The sequence below is a fragment of the Trachinotus anak genome, unplaced genomic scaffold (genome assembly GCF_046630095.1).
Source record: "Trachinotus anak isolate AG129_WGS33_773 ecotype Australia unplaced genomic scaffold, CSIRO_AGI_Tana_v1 ptg000033l, whole genome shotgun sequence".
In the NCBI taxonomy this organism is placed as follows: Eukaryota; Metazoa; Chordata; class Actinopteri; order Carangiformes; family Carangidae; genus Trachinotus; species Trachinotus anak.
The window spans coordinates 4,182,683-4,199,901 of NW_027273884.1; the positions used below are offsets into that span (position 1 = coordinate 4,182,683).

The 17,219-nt window shown below is 42.0% G+C and overlaps 1 protein-coding gene across 1 annotated transcript; it reads right to left on the minus strand.

Moving 5' to 3' along the window:
* Nucleotides 1-499: 499 nt before the first annotated feature.
* Nucleotides 500-17,105, minus strand: nol10 (nucleolar protein 10). Its single transcript, XM_071471271.1, has 21 exons — nt 16,917-17,105; nt 16,501-16,546; nt 16,318-16,416; nt 16,121-16,198; nt 15,997-16,034; nt 15,069-15,205; nt 14,893-14,958; nt 14,636-14,696; nt 13,072-13,157; nt 12,713-12,791; nt 12,156-12,305; nt 11,897-11,963; nt 11,120-11,172; nt 6,018-6,144; nt 4,088-4,167; nt 3,824-3,922; nt 3,353-3,445; nt 2,845-3,021; nt 2,161-2,474; nt 1,752-1,854; nt 500-1,190 (listed from the first exon to the last, which is right to left on the minus strand). Exons 1-21 carry the CDS (start codon nt 16,980-16,982, stop codon nt 1,041-1,043), a joined length of 2,169 nt encoding a protein of 722 aa, XP_071327372.1. The 5' UTR covers nt 16,983-17,105; the 3' UTR covers nt 500-1,040.
* Nucleotides 17,106-17,219: the final 114 nt, after the last annotated feature.

The following is a 17,219-nucleotide window of genomic DNA, read 5'->3' on the forward strand; positions in this document are numbered from 1 at the left end:
TTTTACTTTTACTTGTAAGTATTTTTACATTGCTGGATTAGTACTTCAACTAAAGTAAAGGACCTGAATACTTCATCCACCACTGCACAAACCCTGACAGATGGGTCTTGGTGAAAAAGAATGGCGACATCAAATTAGTTCAAATGAGCCGGGGGGACAGTTTGGCATTCTGAGTGCTGAGATGCACCTCCCTCCCATTTGAAATGAGCCAATGCAGGAGCAGAGGGAGTTCACACCATCAGCACACTGCACTGGGGGATGGGGAGGACACCCAAGCAGTCCTTCTATTTCCAAGAACTGCAGTTGTTGGTGGGGTAAAGGAAGAAAAAATAAAAAAAACTTTTTCCTCCCCTCCTCTTCTGACACAAGTAGCTAGTAATCTGCTGCAAAGGAAGCACGCTCTAGTTTGATTATCTACACAGTTTAAATACATTTGGGCACTCAGTAAAAGAATGGTAGATTTTGATTTTCAACAATAAAAACAAAGTAGAAGAACAAGTGTTGGACCAAAGTGTTCTTAATGAAGTTTTGGCTTAACAATATACAATAATAAGAAAACAATCATTTTACACACATTTTTTCTCCAATCCATTAAATGAAACAGGCTCCACTGAGGAGCAGTAGTAAGAAACTAGACGTCTGAGACAAGGCAGGTCATGTCAAGTCCTTTCAGCTCTTCATATCTCTAATTCCTCCTGGGGCCACCCCTCCAAAAAAAAACTATGCAGTCAAGGTACTTTTCGATAATGGCATAAGCATTATATGCACACAAGCAGCAACATTAGTAATCTTTTATAATTTGCAGAGAGCAGCTACACACATTGCTCAGACCACCCAGGAGCAGGCCAGGCTCATCTGTTCGTCAGCGTCAGTCTCTGCCTCTTCCAGAACGTCTCCAGAATGTCCCTAGAGTTTAAAAGCAGTGCTCTTCAACACATGAAGACTCCGCCAGACTTGAGTTAATAGTAGAAAGGACTTTGCCAGGAATGCCTCTGTTGTCCATACAGCACGAAGGCCCTGAGCGGACTAGGCTTCCCTCCTCAGTGCAGGCCTCTTCCTCCTCCTCTTCCTCTTCCTCTTCCCCAGCCTCTTCCATGGCCGCTACTCAGGTGTCCGGCCGAGCGCCTCAGCTTCTTCCTCTCCTCGTGGTGCTCACGCTCTGCCTGCTGCTGCTTCCTCTGCTGCTCCGACTGCAAAGGAGGACAGAAGATAAGTTACATAAGCTGTTCTTATATCGTCTAGTCAAAGTTCACAAGGTTATTATTTATTATCATTATGAAAACAAATGTTTTCTATAGATATTGTGTGCTTTTGGAGTATTATTTCACTGCTTTAAGATTTGTGGAGGTATTTTTGTACATTTATGCTCTTCATTCATTTCCTTATGTTTGCTGGAGTGAGAATGAATCCCCTGCACTTTAATGAAGCTGTTGTGCTTGTAGGCTGTTAAATCACGTTTTTCTCTTCTTTGAGAGTTTGTTGACATCATTCAGAGTTTTGAATATTTTACAGGTGGTTATCCTTGCTTGCTGTTGCTTGTTACATGAAAAGCATGATGAAGGTCACTTTAGCCATGAGTGTCTGATTATTGTTACTTGCTCTAAACATAATGTTCAGGAAGCTCAAAAGAGAAACTGTCACCTTGTTGATAAAAATCAAGACCCTCTCAGGACAACTGCTACTACAGTGTCTCTTTTTTTCTTTTTTTACTTCATTGATTTGAAACTTGGCACATCACACGAGCGGTTTACCTTTTTGAGAGTGAAGGTTAGCTGTTTGCTGCCCACTGCAGTGTCGGCCATGTTGCTAGTTCCAGAGTGCTCCTCCAGTTTCAGACGGTCCTCCAGAGAAGCCCTGGAAGAACACACATGTTGTTCAGATGCTGCATACCAAACAATATACACAGAGTACAGTCAGAGAGTATTAGCACAGAGATTGTTGCCAGTATTTTGGCTCTGTAATGTGTTGACCTTCTGCTTTAAACATGGTTGTGTCTAGAGTTTGTACATTTTTTCATTTAGATAAAGCATGTTACCACAAAGTTTCTTGTCTCATCATAGAAATAAAATGAATATCTGCCTGCAAACTCTAAAGTAATCTGGATAATCAACTGAACAGCATTATCACAGTGTTGCAGTCAATACGTTTCTGGAGACATACTTCTGCAGTTTCTGCTTGCGAGTCATGTCATTAAAACTTCTGAACTCCTCCCCGGCTTTGATCTGATAAAACTGAGGCTGGCCTGTCTTCTTGCTCTCAGCCGCGTTTGAGGTTTTCTCTCCTCCGTTCCGCTCCCTCTCCAGCAGGACAGTGTTGCGGTCCGCTTCCTTCCTCTCGTGCCGCCTGCGGTCTCGGTCCTCCTGCCGCAGCAACCTCCGCTGCTCCCTCACCTCCTCCACCCAGCTCTTGTCGTCGTCCGAGCTCTCCTCCTCGGAGCTGGCTCGCCCCTCGGGCTCCTCCTCGTCTTCAGCCGCCTGGACAGAGATATTACAAAGTTTTGAAAAACGTATTGTTGCGATATTCTTTCTGGCCTCTGGACCCAGGGGCCACATTCCAGAGGCCTGTGAACAAGAGACAAACAGATGACAGTGTCTGGAGGGATTATGGAGTACTAACAAGCTGATATCACACTACTCCCAATAAAAGAATGAATGTGAAAAGCCACTGTTTCATTACGCTGCTCCCCTCTGGCTCAAACCAACTAAAATCCCCCGTAGGACTTCTTTCTTTTGTAGGTGGTTCAAGTCTGATGTTCTTCACTCATACTTGTCCTTCTACAGGCCTGGACTCAAACGTTAGATGTCAAACCTGTGCAGGAAATGTCGCTGCTAAGTTCAGCGTTACCTGCTGGGAAGCTGCAGCCTGCTGAGCCAGTAGACGCAGCTTCTTCTTCCTCTTCTGTCCGACCTTGGAGACGATGGGGTTGAGCAGGCGGAACTCCTCGCTCTGCTCGTCTACCTGGTAGTCGGGGTTTTCAAACATCATCTTGAAGCGGTCGTCGCCCAGGATGGTGGGCAGAGCCTGCGGGTTTAAAAAGTGGAGATGGTGGAGATGATTATGGCTGATGGTTTGGTAAACTGCTCTTCTGAAATTGCAACATTCCCCCCCCTTTTTCTTTTATAAATGCTGTTGTGGGAAAGACGTCCAGCTTAAGGTGTACAAAAAGAAACTTCCCAGTCTTATGAAGGTGCAGCACAATAAAAAGAATAAAATGAAAATCATGACAGCTGATGGGTTTTTAAGATATATTGTCGTGATAAAAACAGTCTCTTCAGAATTAATTATTCATAATACAGTATAATAAAAGAGCTAAAAAGCACAAATGGAGACATTAACACCTGTGTTTTCCTACCTTGCCCCTCTTTTTCCTAGAAGCCAGCTCTGCTTCGTCATCACCCTCCTCCATCAGCTTGAGAGCCAACTCCTTGTTCACCTTGGGCAACTTCTGTCTCAGTTAGAACAAATTGTGCATTTGATTACACACACAGGATGAGGGCAATATGATCCAATCAGTGATTTGCAAAACAACACACACACACACACAAACACATTTTTACTGACATTAACAAAAGCCCTCTGAGATTTGTGTGTGCTCATTTGTTGTTCACTTTTGAAAGGACTGTGACAGGATGTGAAGAAACCAGTTTGAAAGGTGCAGTTCATGTCAGAACCAGGTAAACAATATGAGAGAATGTGACAAATGTATGAGGAAGATAATAGTAACATCATCTCCCTCATACAAACAGAAATACTGGCGAATACTGAACATGCTCTGCAAACTGGTTGAGCCTGTAACCACCAGTGGAAAGACCGGACCTCTCACCTTAACCTGCACTCTCTGAGTCCTGGACTCCTCAATCTTCTGGCGGATTTTATCCTTGCGATACTCCTCGTATGCGAAGGGATTGGCCATGCTTTTGACCTGTGGACAAACCCAAAAAGCAAAACTGTCACATCTAAACGTTTCTGATTCGCAACAGCAACAACCACATTTACATTAGGGTTTGCCTGTTATAACATGATCAGTCTGGATTTCACAACTCAGCTAAATATTTGAGATATGTAAACAAAGCGCTCAACACCATACCTTGTGATAAAGCCTTATGTCCATGAAAAAGCCGTGCATGTAGGCTCTCAGGAGAGTTGACCCCACCAGGTGAGACAAACCTGACACAAAGATGGAAAACAAAGAAAGTCAGGATTTTGCAAAAATAAACAAACAGTTAAGCCAGAAATGTATCAGAAAAAAAATGTATTTGAAATAACATGCAGAAATGTACAGAGATTTGTAGCCATGGCAGCGGTGTGGCTGTATGTCAGGCGCCACGATGAAGTCAAAACTGTTCTCCAGACGTTACTTTTCCAAAGCTAATGACATTACCATGATTCTCAGTTGTAAATTGTGTTTGTAGCCAATTAGCTAATTTTGGCATACTAACATTAGCATCTAGCATGGATGGAATTGAAACATTGTTGGGAAGGTTGGTCCCAGCACTGCTGCAGAAGGTCCCATGAGTCTAGTCTTTGCTGTGGCCTTCAGTCCAGTTCATCACCAAGCAGCTCTGTGTGGCTGAAGTCCGGAGACTGTGCTGCTCTTCCATCATGTCATTATCATTGCTTCAGGACGAACCTCTGACCAACCAGCAACATACAGCACTGCTTCCTGTGGTAAACTGTTGTTCTAATAATGCATTTGAGGGTGTACTAAACGAGTTTGTACCCACGCGGCCTTTGTCCAGAGGGTTTGTAACTTGTGTCATCAACACAAGTTGGGGCAGATGTAGGAATTGTCTGTATTAACTTTCAAAGCTTCATTTCCTTCTGTTGCTGCAGGAAAACTTTGAGTTAACCAGTCTGTTAATCCCTGAAAAGGCCTGTTTTCTATGAGTTTTTGGAGACCTAAAGCTTTTTTCTCATCTTGTCCAGTTTAATGCTTACCTCTGTAACATTTAGGGTTATTCTCTGGACTTGAACTGCTGCTTCAATTTCAATAAAAAAAATGGGTGTGTTCTAAAACTTTTGCCGGGCAGTGTATAGTTTAGTGTGAACTAAGACAAACAAAGATTTTTCTCAAATATTTCTGACATTGTATGAACTGTACAGATTTTGTTTTTGCTTCCAAGGCTCTCATGCTGGTTTCCATACTGGCACCTCTCCTGTATATCATTTTATTATCCAATTAAATGATTTAATTATTTCAACAGAATTTTGTGTGCAGATGAAAATCAAAGTGACAAACCAGATTCATGACACCATGTCTTCATGAATTTGCGTAATAGAGCAGGATTAAGCATTAAACAGAAAAGAAAGACATGCGTCACGAGTTGAAAACTGGACGAGGTTTTACAGAATCTGCACCTTCCCACGTGTGAACTGGAACAGCGTCATGCTGGGGCTGTGGTGACATTGTTGGGTCAAAGCCTGCAAGCATGTCAGCGCATGTAAATGTGGAATAGGTTGCTCTTCCCGGGATCTGCCATCAGTCTACCCAGGCCGCCTCAAGGTTACATAACAGGGCCACACTACGCAGCTCCTGTAAATCAACACCGCTGTTCCTCTGCTTGCCCCCTCCTCTCCATTTATTCCACATTAGCCAACCACCTTTCTGCTTCTTGTCATTTGATCTCTTTACTGCTGAGCCTGCATTCCAATGTTCATTCAACCCTTCCAGTGTCCACTCGCCCGACCCTCCTTCCTCCCACCCCCACACACTACTTTTCTAACCTAAGGCCTCTCAATCATTCCCTAGGCCTCTTCTTAGATCTCAGTCTAGCCTCCCACGCCTTCCCCAACACGGCAAAGTGCTCAGGCTGAGTCATAGAACTGTTTGACTTGCAGCGCTGGGGTTAAATTCTCTCTTTGTACAGTGACTTCTTGAGCTTTCTGTGCTTAAATAAAAGACTCAGTGCATTAACTGCATGCATTGCTTTTGAAAAAGGGAAAATTGCTTGTACAACTTTTTTTTTCCCCACACACAGTGAGGCTCGTGAGGAGAAATGGAGGCAGCGAGGTCTCACCCAGGTTTTCCAGGTCCTTCCGGGTGACAAACTTGTAGTCATCGTACACTGTGCTCTCTGGGCTCTCCTCCAGCTCCTCTGTCAGGTTGTCCAGGAAGGAGCACCACCGAGGTGCAGGGCCCAGAGCCTAAACATACAGTACACACACGCACACGCCCACACAGACACATACCTGGGTCAAATTTAGACTTCTGAGTAAGTATGAAACCTGTCATGTATTTGATAAAACAAAAATAAACCAACTGTCCGAGGTCATGTTTCCACTCCAGTGACAAATCACTGGGCGGTTCTTTGTTTTTCTTTTCACGGTGGGATTGTGCTGGTATTTAACCCAACACTGGTGATAAAGTAAACTACCGCAGCTTCTTAGGAAGAGTATTCACATCTAATGTTTTCACAGCAACGAGAAGCAGCTTCATTCCTCTGCCCTGACGCTGTCACTGCTGTGTGCTCTGAACTCACTGTTACATCTGCCCATGCAAGGTCATGTAATATTACCAGACCAGGGGCTTCACTGTCACTGTCTCATTTGGAGTGAGCAACAGAAAATTATACTTTTTACTGCCACCATATACCATTTTCAGAATTGAGTAATCATTTAGGTGATTGTTTAAGCCAGGGGTAGACAGTAACAAAGTACATTTACTCGAGTACTGTACTTACAGTATGTGTATTTTCAAATATCTGTACTTTACATGAGTATTATCATATTTTTGGAAACTTATGGCTTTTACTCCCCTACACTTGAAAGACAAATGCTGTACTTACTCACTATTCTACTTGTACTATGACGTACTCGTTACTTTGACGCAGAGCTTTTAGTCAGTGGAACTAATTTTATTTTATTTTCTAAACTGTGTGTTCGTCACAGTCACCGCAGAGAGACCAATCACAGCCCGCTCCTCCGCTGTCAGCCATTTTTGACAAAGAGGAGGCAGAAAATTCTTCACCAGAGACAGCGGCCTCATCTGAAGTCTGTGTTTGACATCTAAGACATAAAGAAAGATTCCTTCAGTTTTAAATGTTTGCTGTGTTTAACACGATCAAACTTCATCTCTGCTATGCTGTTTTGTGGGGGGTAGGGTTTGCTCATTCAACAAAAAAAAAAGAGAAACTATTAAAAAAAAAACAATAGATCCTTTTGTTGAGTCAGTTGTGTTTTCATGTCAGTTTCTTTTGTCTTTGTATAATTATTCTACAAGCTTCCTCTTCTTCAGGTTCTATAGTCAGTCAGTTGTTTCAGGTTCCAGGTTCTGTAAATGCTCTGTTGAACAATACAACAATACTTATGTATTTCTAAAAGCAAGTACTCCAGTACTTTAACTCAAGAAAAAATTTGAACAACGTTTGCTTGTGCCGGAGTAATATTTGACCAGGAGGATCTATACTTGGCCTCAGGTAAAGGAGCGGTGGACGTCCACTTCCACTTCAGCTGTCAAAGTCAGTTCCTTCATCCTGGAAGTTGTTTGTATTTGTGTTAACTAACTGGAGGAGTGTTTTATCTCAGAGGCAAATGCAGATGTATCAGGAACTATCCCTCTGTCAGGTCTCAACAAACACTGTCCAGGAAGACAAACAGAGGGAACCTCGAACTAAAAAGACAAGAAGAAGTAACTTCGGAAGAAAACAACCTGATCTGTAAAACTCAGACTGCTGAAGGCCTCATTTCAGTTTTGGCTGAGCTAAACACTGTTGCTCAGAACAAGCACCGTGGAGTTTGTCCCCCATCTTATACAACTGAGTTGCACTATGAAGGTATTGCTTCATGGCCACTACAGAGAGAAAGAATGACTAGAGCAAGCCAGAAATCTTCATGCATATGACATGTGACTTTTGTATTAAGACAGATTTGAAAAAATCCAATCCAATCCTTTAAGGCGTGACAACCACAACCACTGTCATTTAATGAAAAAAGTGTGTCATCGAGACATGAAGTTAAATTTCAGGAATTTCTTCTTCTTCTTCACACTTTGTCTGCTGCTGTCGTGCATCTAAATGCTGTTCACACCCCAGTATTACGTAACGCTATATATTGATGGGATAAAAATACACCTCAGTTTCTGCTATATTCACTGATTCTTAGTCAGCATCCATAGAGTGTCATATATAGTTATAGAAAACACAAAGCTAAGTCAGGGTTTACTAGTTCAAAGTAGGGTAGATCAAAGATCCACTCATACACCATGACATTTCACTCTGCTGTTGATGAATGGGAGTCTTATGGATTTAAACTCAGCATTTCTGCCTGTTCTGTGGAATCTGTACTGAGTCCACACAGATAATGATGTCACACAGCGTCACACACTGAGGCTAAAGTCAACAGAGTCCGGCACCTTGTCATTCTTTAGTATTGTCACTGCTGGGCTGATAGCTGACAAAAGCTGCAAGCTGTCTGTCAGAGATGATCTGTGATGTGTGAGGAGCCGCGGGCTGAGACACAGCAACATCGCAGGAACGTGCCGGTGTGGGCCTCCATCCTGATTTTAACAAGCAATGTGTTTCCTGAGATCATAAACTATCACAGACAGGAGCTCTCAGGACAGAAGGTGAGCTCCTGTCTGTGATAGTGAATCAGGACATGCAGCTCACACAGAGGCTGCAATTCTCAGAAACTGACATCAAACCTTGCGCCTTCAAGTGGAGCCAACGCCCACAAAACTGTCAACTCATGTCATAAAAACATTCCCTACCTGATGAAGGATGTTGAAACAAAAACATTTCTTCTACAGTATTTACATTTGTATGTCAATACTGATAATCAACACACAGCAAATACAGTGCCTTGAAAAAGTATTCATACCCCTTGAATTTTTTTACATTTTGTCACCTTACAGTCACAAACTTTAATGTATTTTGTTGAGATTTTATGTGATAAACCAACACAAAGTAGCACATAATTGTGAAGTGGAATGAAAATGATATATGGTTTTCAAAATTTTAAGCAAATATAAATCTGAAAAGTGTGGTGTGCATATGTATTCAGCCCCCTGTACTCTGATGAATACAAATACAATGTAAATACAATCCAGTGCAATCAGTTGCCTTCAGAAGTCACCTAATTAGCAAATAGATTCCACCTGTGTGTAATTTACTCTCAGTGTAAATACACCTGTTCTGTGAAGGCCTCAGTGGTTTGTTAGAGAACACTAGTGAACAACAGCATCATGAAGACCAAGGAACTCACCAGACAGGTCAGGGATAAAGTTGTGGAGAAGTTTAAAGCGGGGTTAGGTTATAAAAAAATATCCCAAGCTTTGAACATCTCAAGGAGCACCGTTCAATCCATCGTCCAAAAATGGAAAAAGTATGGCACAACTGCAAACCTACCAAGACATGGTCGTCCACCTAAACTGACAGAGCGAGCGAGGAGAGCAGTGGTCAGAGAAGCAGCCAAGAGGCCCATGGTCACTTTGGAGGAGCTGCAGAAATCCACAGCTCAGGTGGAAGAATCTGTCCACAGGACAACTATAAGTCGTGCACTTCACAAATCTGGCCTTCATGGAAGAGTGGCAAGAAGAAAGCCATTATTGAAAGAAAGGCATAAGAAGTCCCGTTTGCAGTTTGCCACAAGCTATGTAGGGGACACCACAAACATGTGGAAGAAGGTGCTTTGGTCAGATGAGACCAAAGCTGAACTTTCTGGCCTAAATGCAAAGCGCTATGTTTGGCGGAAAACTAACACTGCTCATCACCCTGAACACACCATCCCCACTGTGAAACATGGTGGTGGCAACATTATGCTGTGGGGGTGCTTTTCTTCAGCAGGGACAGGGAAGCTGGTCAGAGTTGATGGGAAGATGGATGGAGCTAAATACAGGGCAATCCTGGAAGAAAACCTGTTGGAGGCTGCAAAAGACTTGAGACTGGGAAGGAGATTCATCTTCCAGCAAGACAGTGACCCTAAACATAAAGCCAGAGCTACAATGGAATGGTTAAAATCAAAGAATATTCATGTGTTAGAATGGCCCAGTCAAAGTCCAGACCTAAATCCCATTGAGCATCTGTGGCAAGACTTGAAAATGGCTGTTCACAGACGCTCTCCAGCCAATTTTTGAGCGATTTTGCAAAGAAGAATGGGCAAAGATTTCAGTGTCTAGATGTGCAAAGCTGGTAGAGACATACCCCAAAAGGCTCGCAGCTGAAAGGTGGCTGCAGCGAAAGGTGGCTCTACAAAGTATTGACGCAGGGGGGCTGAATACATATGCACACCACATTTTTCAGATTTTTATTTGCTTAAAATTTTGAAAATCATGTAGCGTTTCTGTTCCAATTTACAATTATGTGCTACTTTGTGTTGGTTTATCAAATAAAATCTCAATAAAAAAATATTTAAGTTTGTGGTTGTAAGGTGGCAAAATGTGAAAAAGTTCAAGGGGTATGAATACTTTTTCAAGGCTCTGTATTAACTCAACATTTTATGAAAACGCATCAAAGAGATTTTAGACCTCAGTGAAGGTCCCGACCATGTTTATGCACAGTTTGCCACGGCACTGATCCATTTAAACTGCAATTAACAATAAATGTAATTATCATTTGTTAATCTGCACAATCTGTAGAAAGGTAGTGAGAGATGCTCTTCGCAATTTCCTACAGCACAAGGTGACATCTTCAATTTTTTTGTTGTGCCCGACCAACAGTCTGAAATCTAAAGATACTGAATTTACTGTCACCTGAGATGAAGAAAACCAGCACCTCCTCACAATTAACAAGCTGGAACAAGTGACTGTTTTTGTTTGAGAAATGACTCATATGATTAAACAAAGGTCAAAACTGTCGATTCAGATCCAACAGGTATTCAAAGAGCACAGTGATCCATTTATCTAAACCTTATCTCCCGTGCGAGAGAGAAGGGTCAAAGGTCGGCTCATCCATGTCATTCATGTCTGGAATTTACCCATTTACACAAATCAAAGTCTAGTTTACTGTACACACACGTTCTCTAGGATGACACCATCAAACAAGCTTTCTCCGGCTTTACTCATCAGATTAAAGACAGAGAAAATTAACACCCCCACTCAACCTGCTGCTGAGTCACCGAGGCTGTGAATGTGACCTGCCACAGTTTACACGCAGTTAAAGAGTGTAACTGCCTGTGTACTCACCGGGATGTAGAATGTGTTCATCTTGGGGTCTTCATTGGCCGTGAAGAGCATACCTGTCAATGTTGAACAGGATGCAGGCAAAACAATGTGGACAGAAAAAGGGCAGGTATTAACAGATCTCATCCGTGGTGTAAACACCAGATTTAGTTCCAGTCGTGCATATTTGAAGGTCTTATTACACTTTAAAAATGAACCATGGATGTAAAACAGTGAAAACTGATGCTTAGAATTTGAATTTGGACGGCTTAAGGAAGAATTCATTTCTGCCCTTAATGATGAGAAGGGAATTAACTGTTTAAAAACTGAAAGGTAGTCCAGGAAAAAAATAATAATTAAAGAATCTGTGGGAAAGTGTCTTTAATTCACTATAACGGCTTTAAGGATGAAACATCATTAAAACAAACTTAAACGCAAAAAAAAAAAACCCAAACCTTGTGAAACATTCAAAACTAAATAATGATTTCAACTATGACTTCAGAAGCGACAGACAAGACCAAACTGCAAAGTCAAATAAGTGTGTGAACAAGTGTGTGAGCTCTACAGTGAGATGGCGCCACCTGGAGGAGGAGAAGAGCTGCACCAACGCTAGAGGTTGTGTCAACTGAACTAATAAATTACCAAGTTTGTACAAAAATACACTTTACTATGCTTTGCTATTTGTGCTGGTATATAGTTTTGAGTACTGTTACTGAATTTTTTTCATTCTTCATTTGTATATAATAGATTGTTGTTTAACTTGATCTGATGGTGTGAGTTTGTTGGAGAAGTCAGTCTCACCCGAGTGAGGGTAGATGCACACGTCATTAATGTTGCTCTGAGGCTGTATGGAGGAGAACACTTTGCCCTGTGGGGAACACACAGAATAGATAAGAGATGAATGGCTTCAGAAAGAGTCCAGACAGTCCTGTCCTGTCTTTGTTGTGCTGAAGCAAAAAATGTTTAACATCAACACAAGTTTGTGTCAAAGTTATCACTTCACAACACTGGATTACTTCATCATTCACATGCAGCACAGGTCGGGTAAGTCGGGCCTTACGCTGTCTTTGTTCCAGATCTTTATAATCTTGGAGTCAGCAGACACGACCAGGTCCAGCTGATTGTGAAAGTTGAGCGACTTGATTGGCAGGTTGTAGAAGTGGTCCTTGACCAGCAGCGGCTGGCTGGAGCGCAGGTCATACAGCAGCACCTTCAAGACAGAGCAAAGGGTTTGATAGCATCTCTGAAATCTGGGAAGCTATTTAATCCTGGAAAAATGAGCCTCCACCTAAAATCAATACATAAAAACAAACCATTTATAGAGGACAGTGTGACTTTCTAGGAGAGAGTGACATCAGCCAATTCACTGTGAGTCGGCTAATCACAGGAAGAAGAGGTGTAATTTCACACCATGTGGGCAGCTGAGAGTTTACAACAACAACAGTCAGGAAGTAAAGAATGCAGCCACAGACCAATGTGGTAGAGTTTCTAACCACAGTATGATGATGTCCAGCTGCAGCCATCATGAAAATACTGTGTCACACTTCTTTGAATTATTAGCCCAAATCAAAGTTGATGGAGTAAACAAGCAGAACACTGTGTGGGTGTTTCCCTCACCTGTCCTGTGCTGGTCCCTACAGCCATGGTGAGGGAGCCATTGAACTTCAGCGCACTGACTGAGGGCAAACCCTGAACTCTGTCGACAAAAACACGTGAAGAACATCAACAGAATAATAATGGCAAAGTAATAATGACAGAACCACTGTAGCACGGTCGTGACAGGATAATTAACTAACTGTGATCAGATAAAAGCTGCATATTTCTACACTGTAACATACTGACGCACAGCTTGCCTCTTTGTTTCTTATGCAGCACAGATACAGACAGTGGAGAAAAGTGCTGTGTGGCTACATCTGCATCATTAGGCTGGGATCAGCTGAAATCATCTGACATCAGAGTGACAGCTTGGCACTTACTCTGTTCCTTCAGTGACGCTGCTCAGGGCGCAGTCCAGCATGCCCACTCTGGTCCGGACACGAGGGTCCCAGCATTCGACCCTTCCCTGGTGATCAAAGAGAAGAAATGTCAGTCAGTCGGTTAAACACAGGCAGGTTTCGGTGCGATGTAGCAGGTTTATAACTCCCAGACTTTCTAAAACTAACTAGGACTGAATTTAAGACCAGTTAAAAGCTGCAGTGGGTTTTCATGTTGGCAGCTCCCAATGTAAGTGAGAGGTAACCGTTTGAACACGTTTGGACTTTAACACCCAGAAATAATGTCACACACTTATTTTTATCAGCCCAGCTGGTGTGTGATGCTTTATACCAAACAATATCAAAGGGATGAGAGAGAGGAATCCATCAGAGGAATCCAAAAATGAGAAATGCTACTGTATAAAACTGAGCAACTGCTCGGTTTCACTTTAAGAACATGTAACACAGAGAGACCTGATACTGCACGATGCAGAAATGACTTCACATTTTCACTAAATACAGTTTTATACTTAGAGACGTTCTGATAAATAAATTGACTTTTTTAAATGTAACTTTTGCCACTAGGGGTCTTCAAAACAAATCAATATCAAAACAATAAAAAAAGACAGTGTTGGGTGATGTTGTGAAACAGCATGGGATCATGGGAGTTGTTGTCCATTGTCGTAAGCTTCTCCCGGTTTGGACTCCTTCAGTATCAGTGGTTCAGGAGGTTTTTACCAGGAGCTGAATTATCTACAGAGGTCTCCCCCTCTCCGAAACAAATGGACCAGGTTATTATAAGCGGCAAAAACCCTTAATAAAGCAGTTTCACATTTAAAGTCAGGGTTTCGCCAACACTATACAGCAGACCAGAGACATCAGGGAGGGGTTGGGAGCTGAGACTGCCGCTAACCCTTGATTTGCTTGTTTCTCTCATAACTTATTGACATTCAGGAGGTTTTTACTGGCAGCCGAATTATCCACAGAGGCCTCCACCTCTCTATAACAGATGGACCAAGGAGATTCAAACCGGTGGAAACACACAATAAAGACTTTTCACTTTCAAAATCAGTGATTCACCGACGCTCTTTGGGGGACACATCTTGGAGCAGCTGGGAGCTGATGTGTTTGGCATGCTCAGCTTTTTTTTTCTGTTAGCTTGAGATCCAGACATCCACTGACTAAAATCCTTCACGAGGTTGAAATATATAGAGGAAAATGACCAAGGTGTAAAAATTGTATCTTAAAAATGTGGCTTAAGACTGGATAAAAGTCAATTTTGTGCTTCTGGCAGACAACCACAACGCTGCCACATAGCACTAATATGATTAAGACTATATTTTTCTTTTGGTTTGAGAGTTGTTGGAAACATTTGGGGTAATGTAAGTAAACAACTCAACAAAATATATAACATCAATCTAGTTGTTTTAGACATTTTAATGTGAAAAAGTTACATATTCTAACTTTAAGTCTCGGTATATTCTAAAATGCAATTAGCAGCAAACAGCTGAACACAGTCACTGTTGACTGGTGCTTCATTTCACACACAGCCTGCTATGGCACTTACCTCCGAGGTTCCCGTGGCAAACAAATGATGGACGGGGTTGATGTCACACACATTGTTCTCCCTGGTTGAGAGGTCAAGAAAAAGAGGCATCATCAACATCAGCTGAGATCAATGACAGCAAAGAGCCTTCTCTGTTAATGTCGGACTGCATCATTGACTTCAGTGGTAAAACAATTTCAATATTTTCACCTGGCTGAATTTCAAGTTAACCACGACTATCATTGGACTTTACACAGAAAACTCTTGTTGATACTTACACAGCATCGGTCTGGAGTGAGTTGAGGAAGCGCCCTTGTTCCAGATTCAGTCTGAACACCTCTGAACTGTAAACGAAAACGACTGCAGTGTCACCCGAACCAGCTTGTCCATAAGAAACGCACATGATAAACAGTGACACAATGCCTCAACATCTATCATTCAATCACACTCTCACCTTGCCCCCACAAAGTAGAGGTCACAGGAGGGGTAGTGGTAGGAAAAGCCCCGTCCAAACTTCGGAATACGCGTCTTGTAGTAGTGACCGTGCTGCGAGTGGAACTCTACGTAGCGGTCACAGTGCAGAAACACCAACTGCAACAGAACACCAAGCATTTCAGGGAGTTTGGTTTCACACACACAGACAGGGATTTACATTATCATTATGAGATAATAAGCAAATTTAAACCATAAAAAGCTCTTTATGAAGATACAACAAGGACGGCACAGATTTTTACCAAAATAGCCCTCAAGAGAACAAATCTAATTCAGGCTAAGATGAAACCAGCTGACATGTGCTGTTTACAGTACACAGTTTTAACCAAGTAGTGACTGCTTGGATTGGTGCTTGGAAAGTATACAGATTCATATACACTCAGTTTTCACTTTATTAGCACACCTGGACAGTCATGCCATGATGTTTTAGCACTGAGGTCATAGTTAGTGATGTTGTTGTACTAGACAATTACTATTCAGAAGTATTGCTAATATTCTGCCACCTCATGTATATAAATGGGAAGAACAAAAAATTAGTAACATCTCTCAATATACTGTCGTCCAGTACAGCACCACCTTTATCTGTGCCTTTGGTAATCAACATATACATACAATTACAGATTTTCATCATTAAAAAAGAGCTTTGTAAAGGCAGATGTTGTAGCAGGGGCTGTTGTATTGGATCACATTCGATTGTACAGGTGTATCTGATAAATTGGTCACTGAATATATATTTAGTTAATTAATATGTGGCAGGTAAGTCTCAGTGATGGCATGACAATATCACACAATTACAAACCCCAAAGATACATAATGACACACTTATACAAAAACCAACAATTCCAACATCATTGGTAAAGTTTTGAGGCAACAGTCCCCCAATGTCTTACCTTAGAGTAGTCATCAGACAGGATGTCAAACGCCACAACTTTGAGGGAGAAAAAAGAACCGTGTCAAATTCAGTCATCCATGACAGGGAGGGCAAGGAACAAGTGAGTGTCTTTACTGACTTACCGTCGGAATCCAGGCAGCGCTCAAACTTCAGGGACAGCTGATAGGTGTCATAACAGCGAATCCTGGGCTTGTAAGTGCCTTAAATTAATGAATAAAAAGATCAAAAATTAAAGAAACGAAATGACCCCCTGAACATTTTTGGAGGCCTGTTCTAACAACCGAAGTCAGTCTCACGATCTATCCACAGCTCATCTTACCTGCTGCCAGGATGTACTGCCCATCTCTGGACACTTTGATAGAGGTGCATACTGTGGGCATCTCAAAGTCCTGGATGAGCTCAATCCTACGCTGGATGTCTGGAAAAAAATGAATAGAAACAGAAGTCAACATAATGACATGCATTACAGTCCATAATGCTGAAACTGCAGCTGTAAACTCACCAGCATCTTTCTTTTGTAGCTGTCTTTTCTTCCGATCTGACAGCCACTGCATTAATGACGTAGAGATTATTAGGATTTGGAATATAGATAAGTGCTTGCATTTCTTAATATTATTGCTACAGCTTTTACTGAAATGAGTGGGGCATAATGAGGGATGAAGATTGCACTGAGGAGTCTCAAATGATGTTCTAGTATAAAGCTGTGTTCCTTTATTTCAATGAAAAGTTATATTAAGGCTGTGTGTTGCTGGACAGAGTTCAGCACTGACATTTTCTCATTACTCAATATTAGGACTCCTGTCAGGTCAGTTGACGTGTTCGTTGTGTTAGCTAGCTAGCTGAGTAGGTTCGAGGTGAGCAATAACTTCGTGGCTCATGTGATATAGGATAGCGTCAGGAGCGGGTCACGCCTCTTACCTCTGGGAGAGACTTTCCGTGGCTTAAATTGTAAATCTTCACATCATTCACACTAGAGATCTGCATTGTGGGAAGTGATCAAGACTCCAGCCACACATAACACTATTACTACACACCGGCAAGATGCACTGAATCCACGTTGTTGCCTCGGAGCAAAAACAGGAAGTGAGGGTGAGTTCCCCCGAAACAGGTCCGAGTGGAAACCACACTGACTGAACACCAGTCCCTTTCCTCTCCGAAGTTATTATGAGTTTATACATTTAAATGAATAATATATTTGACAAAATAAATAAAATATTACAA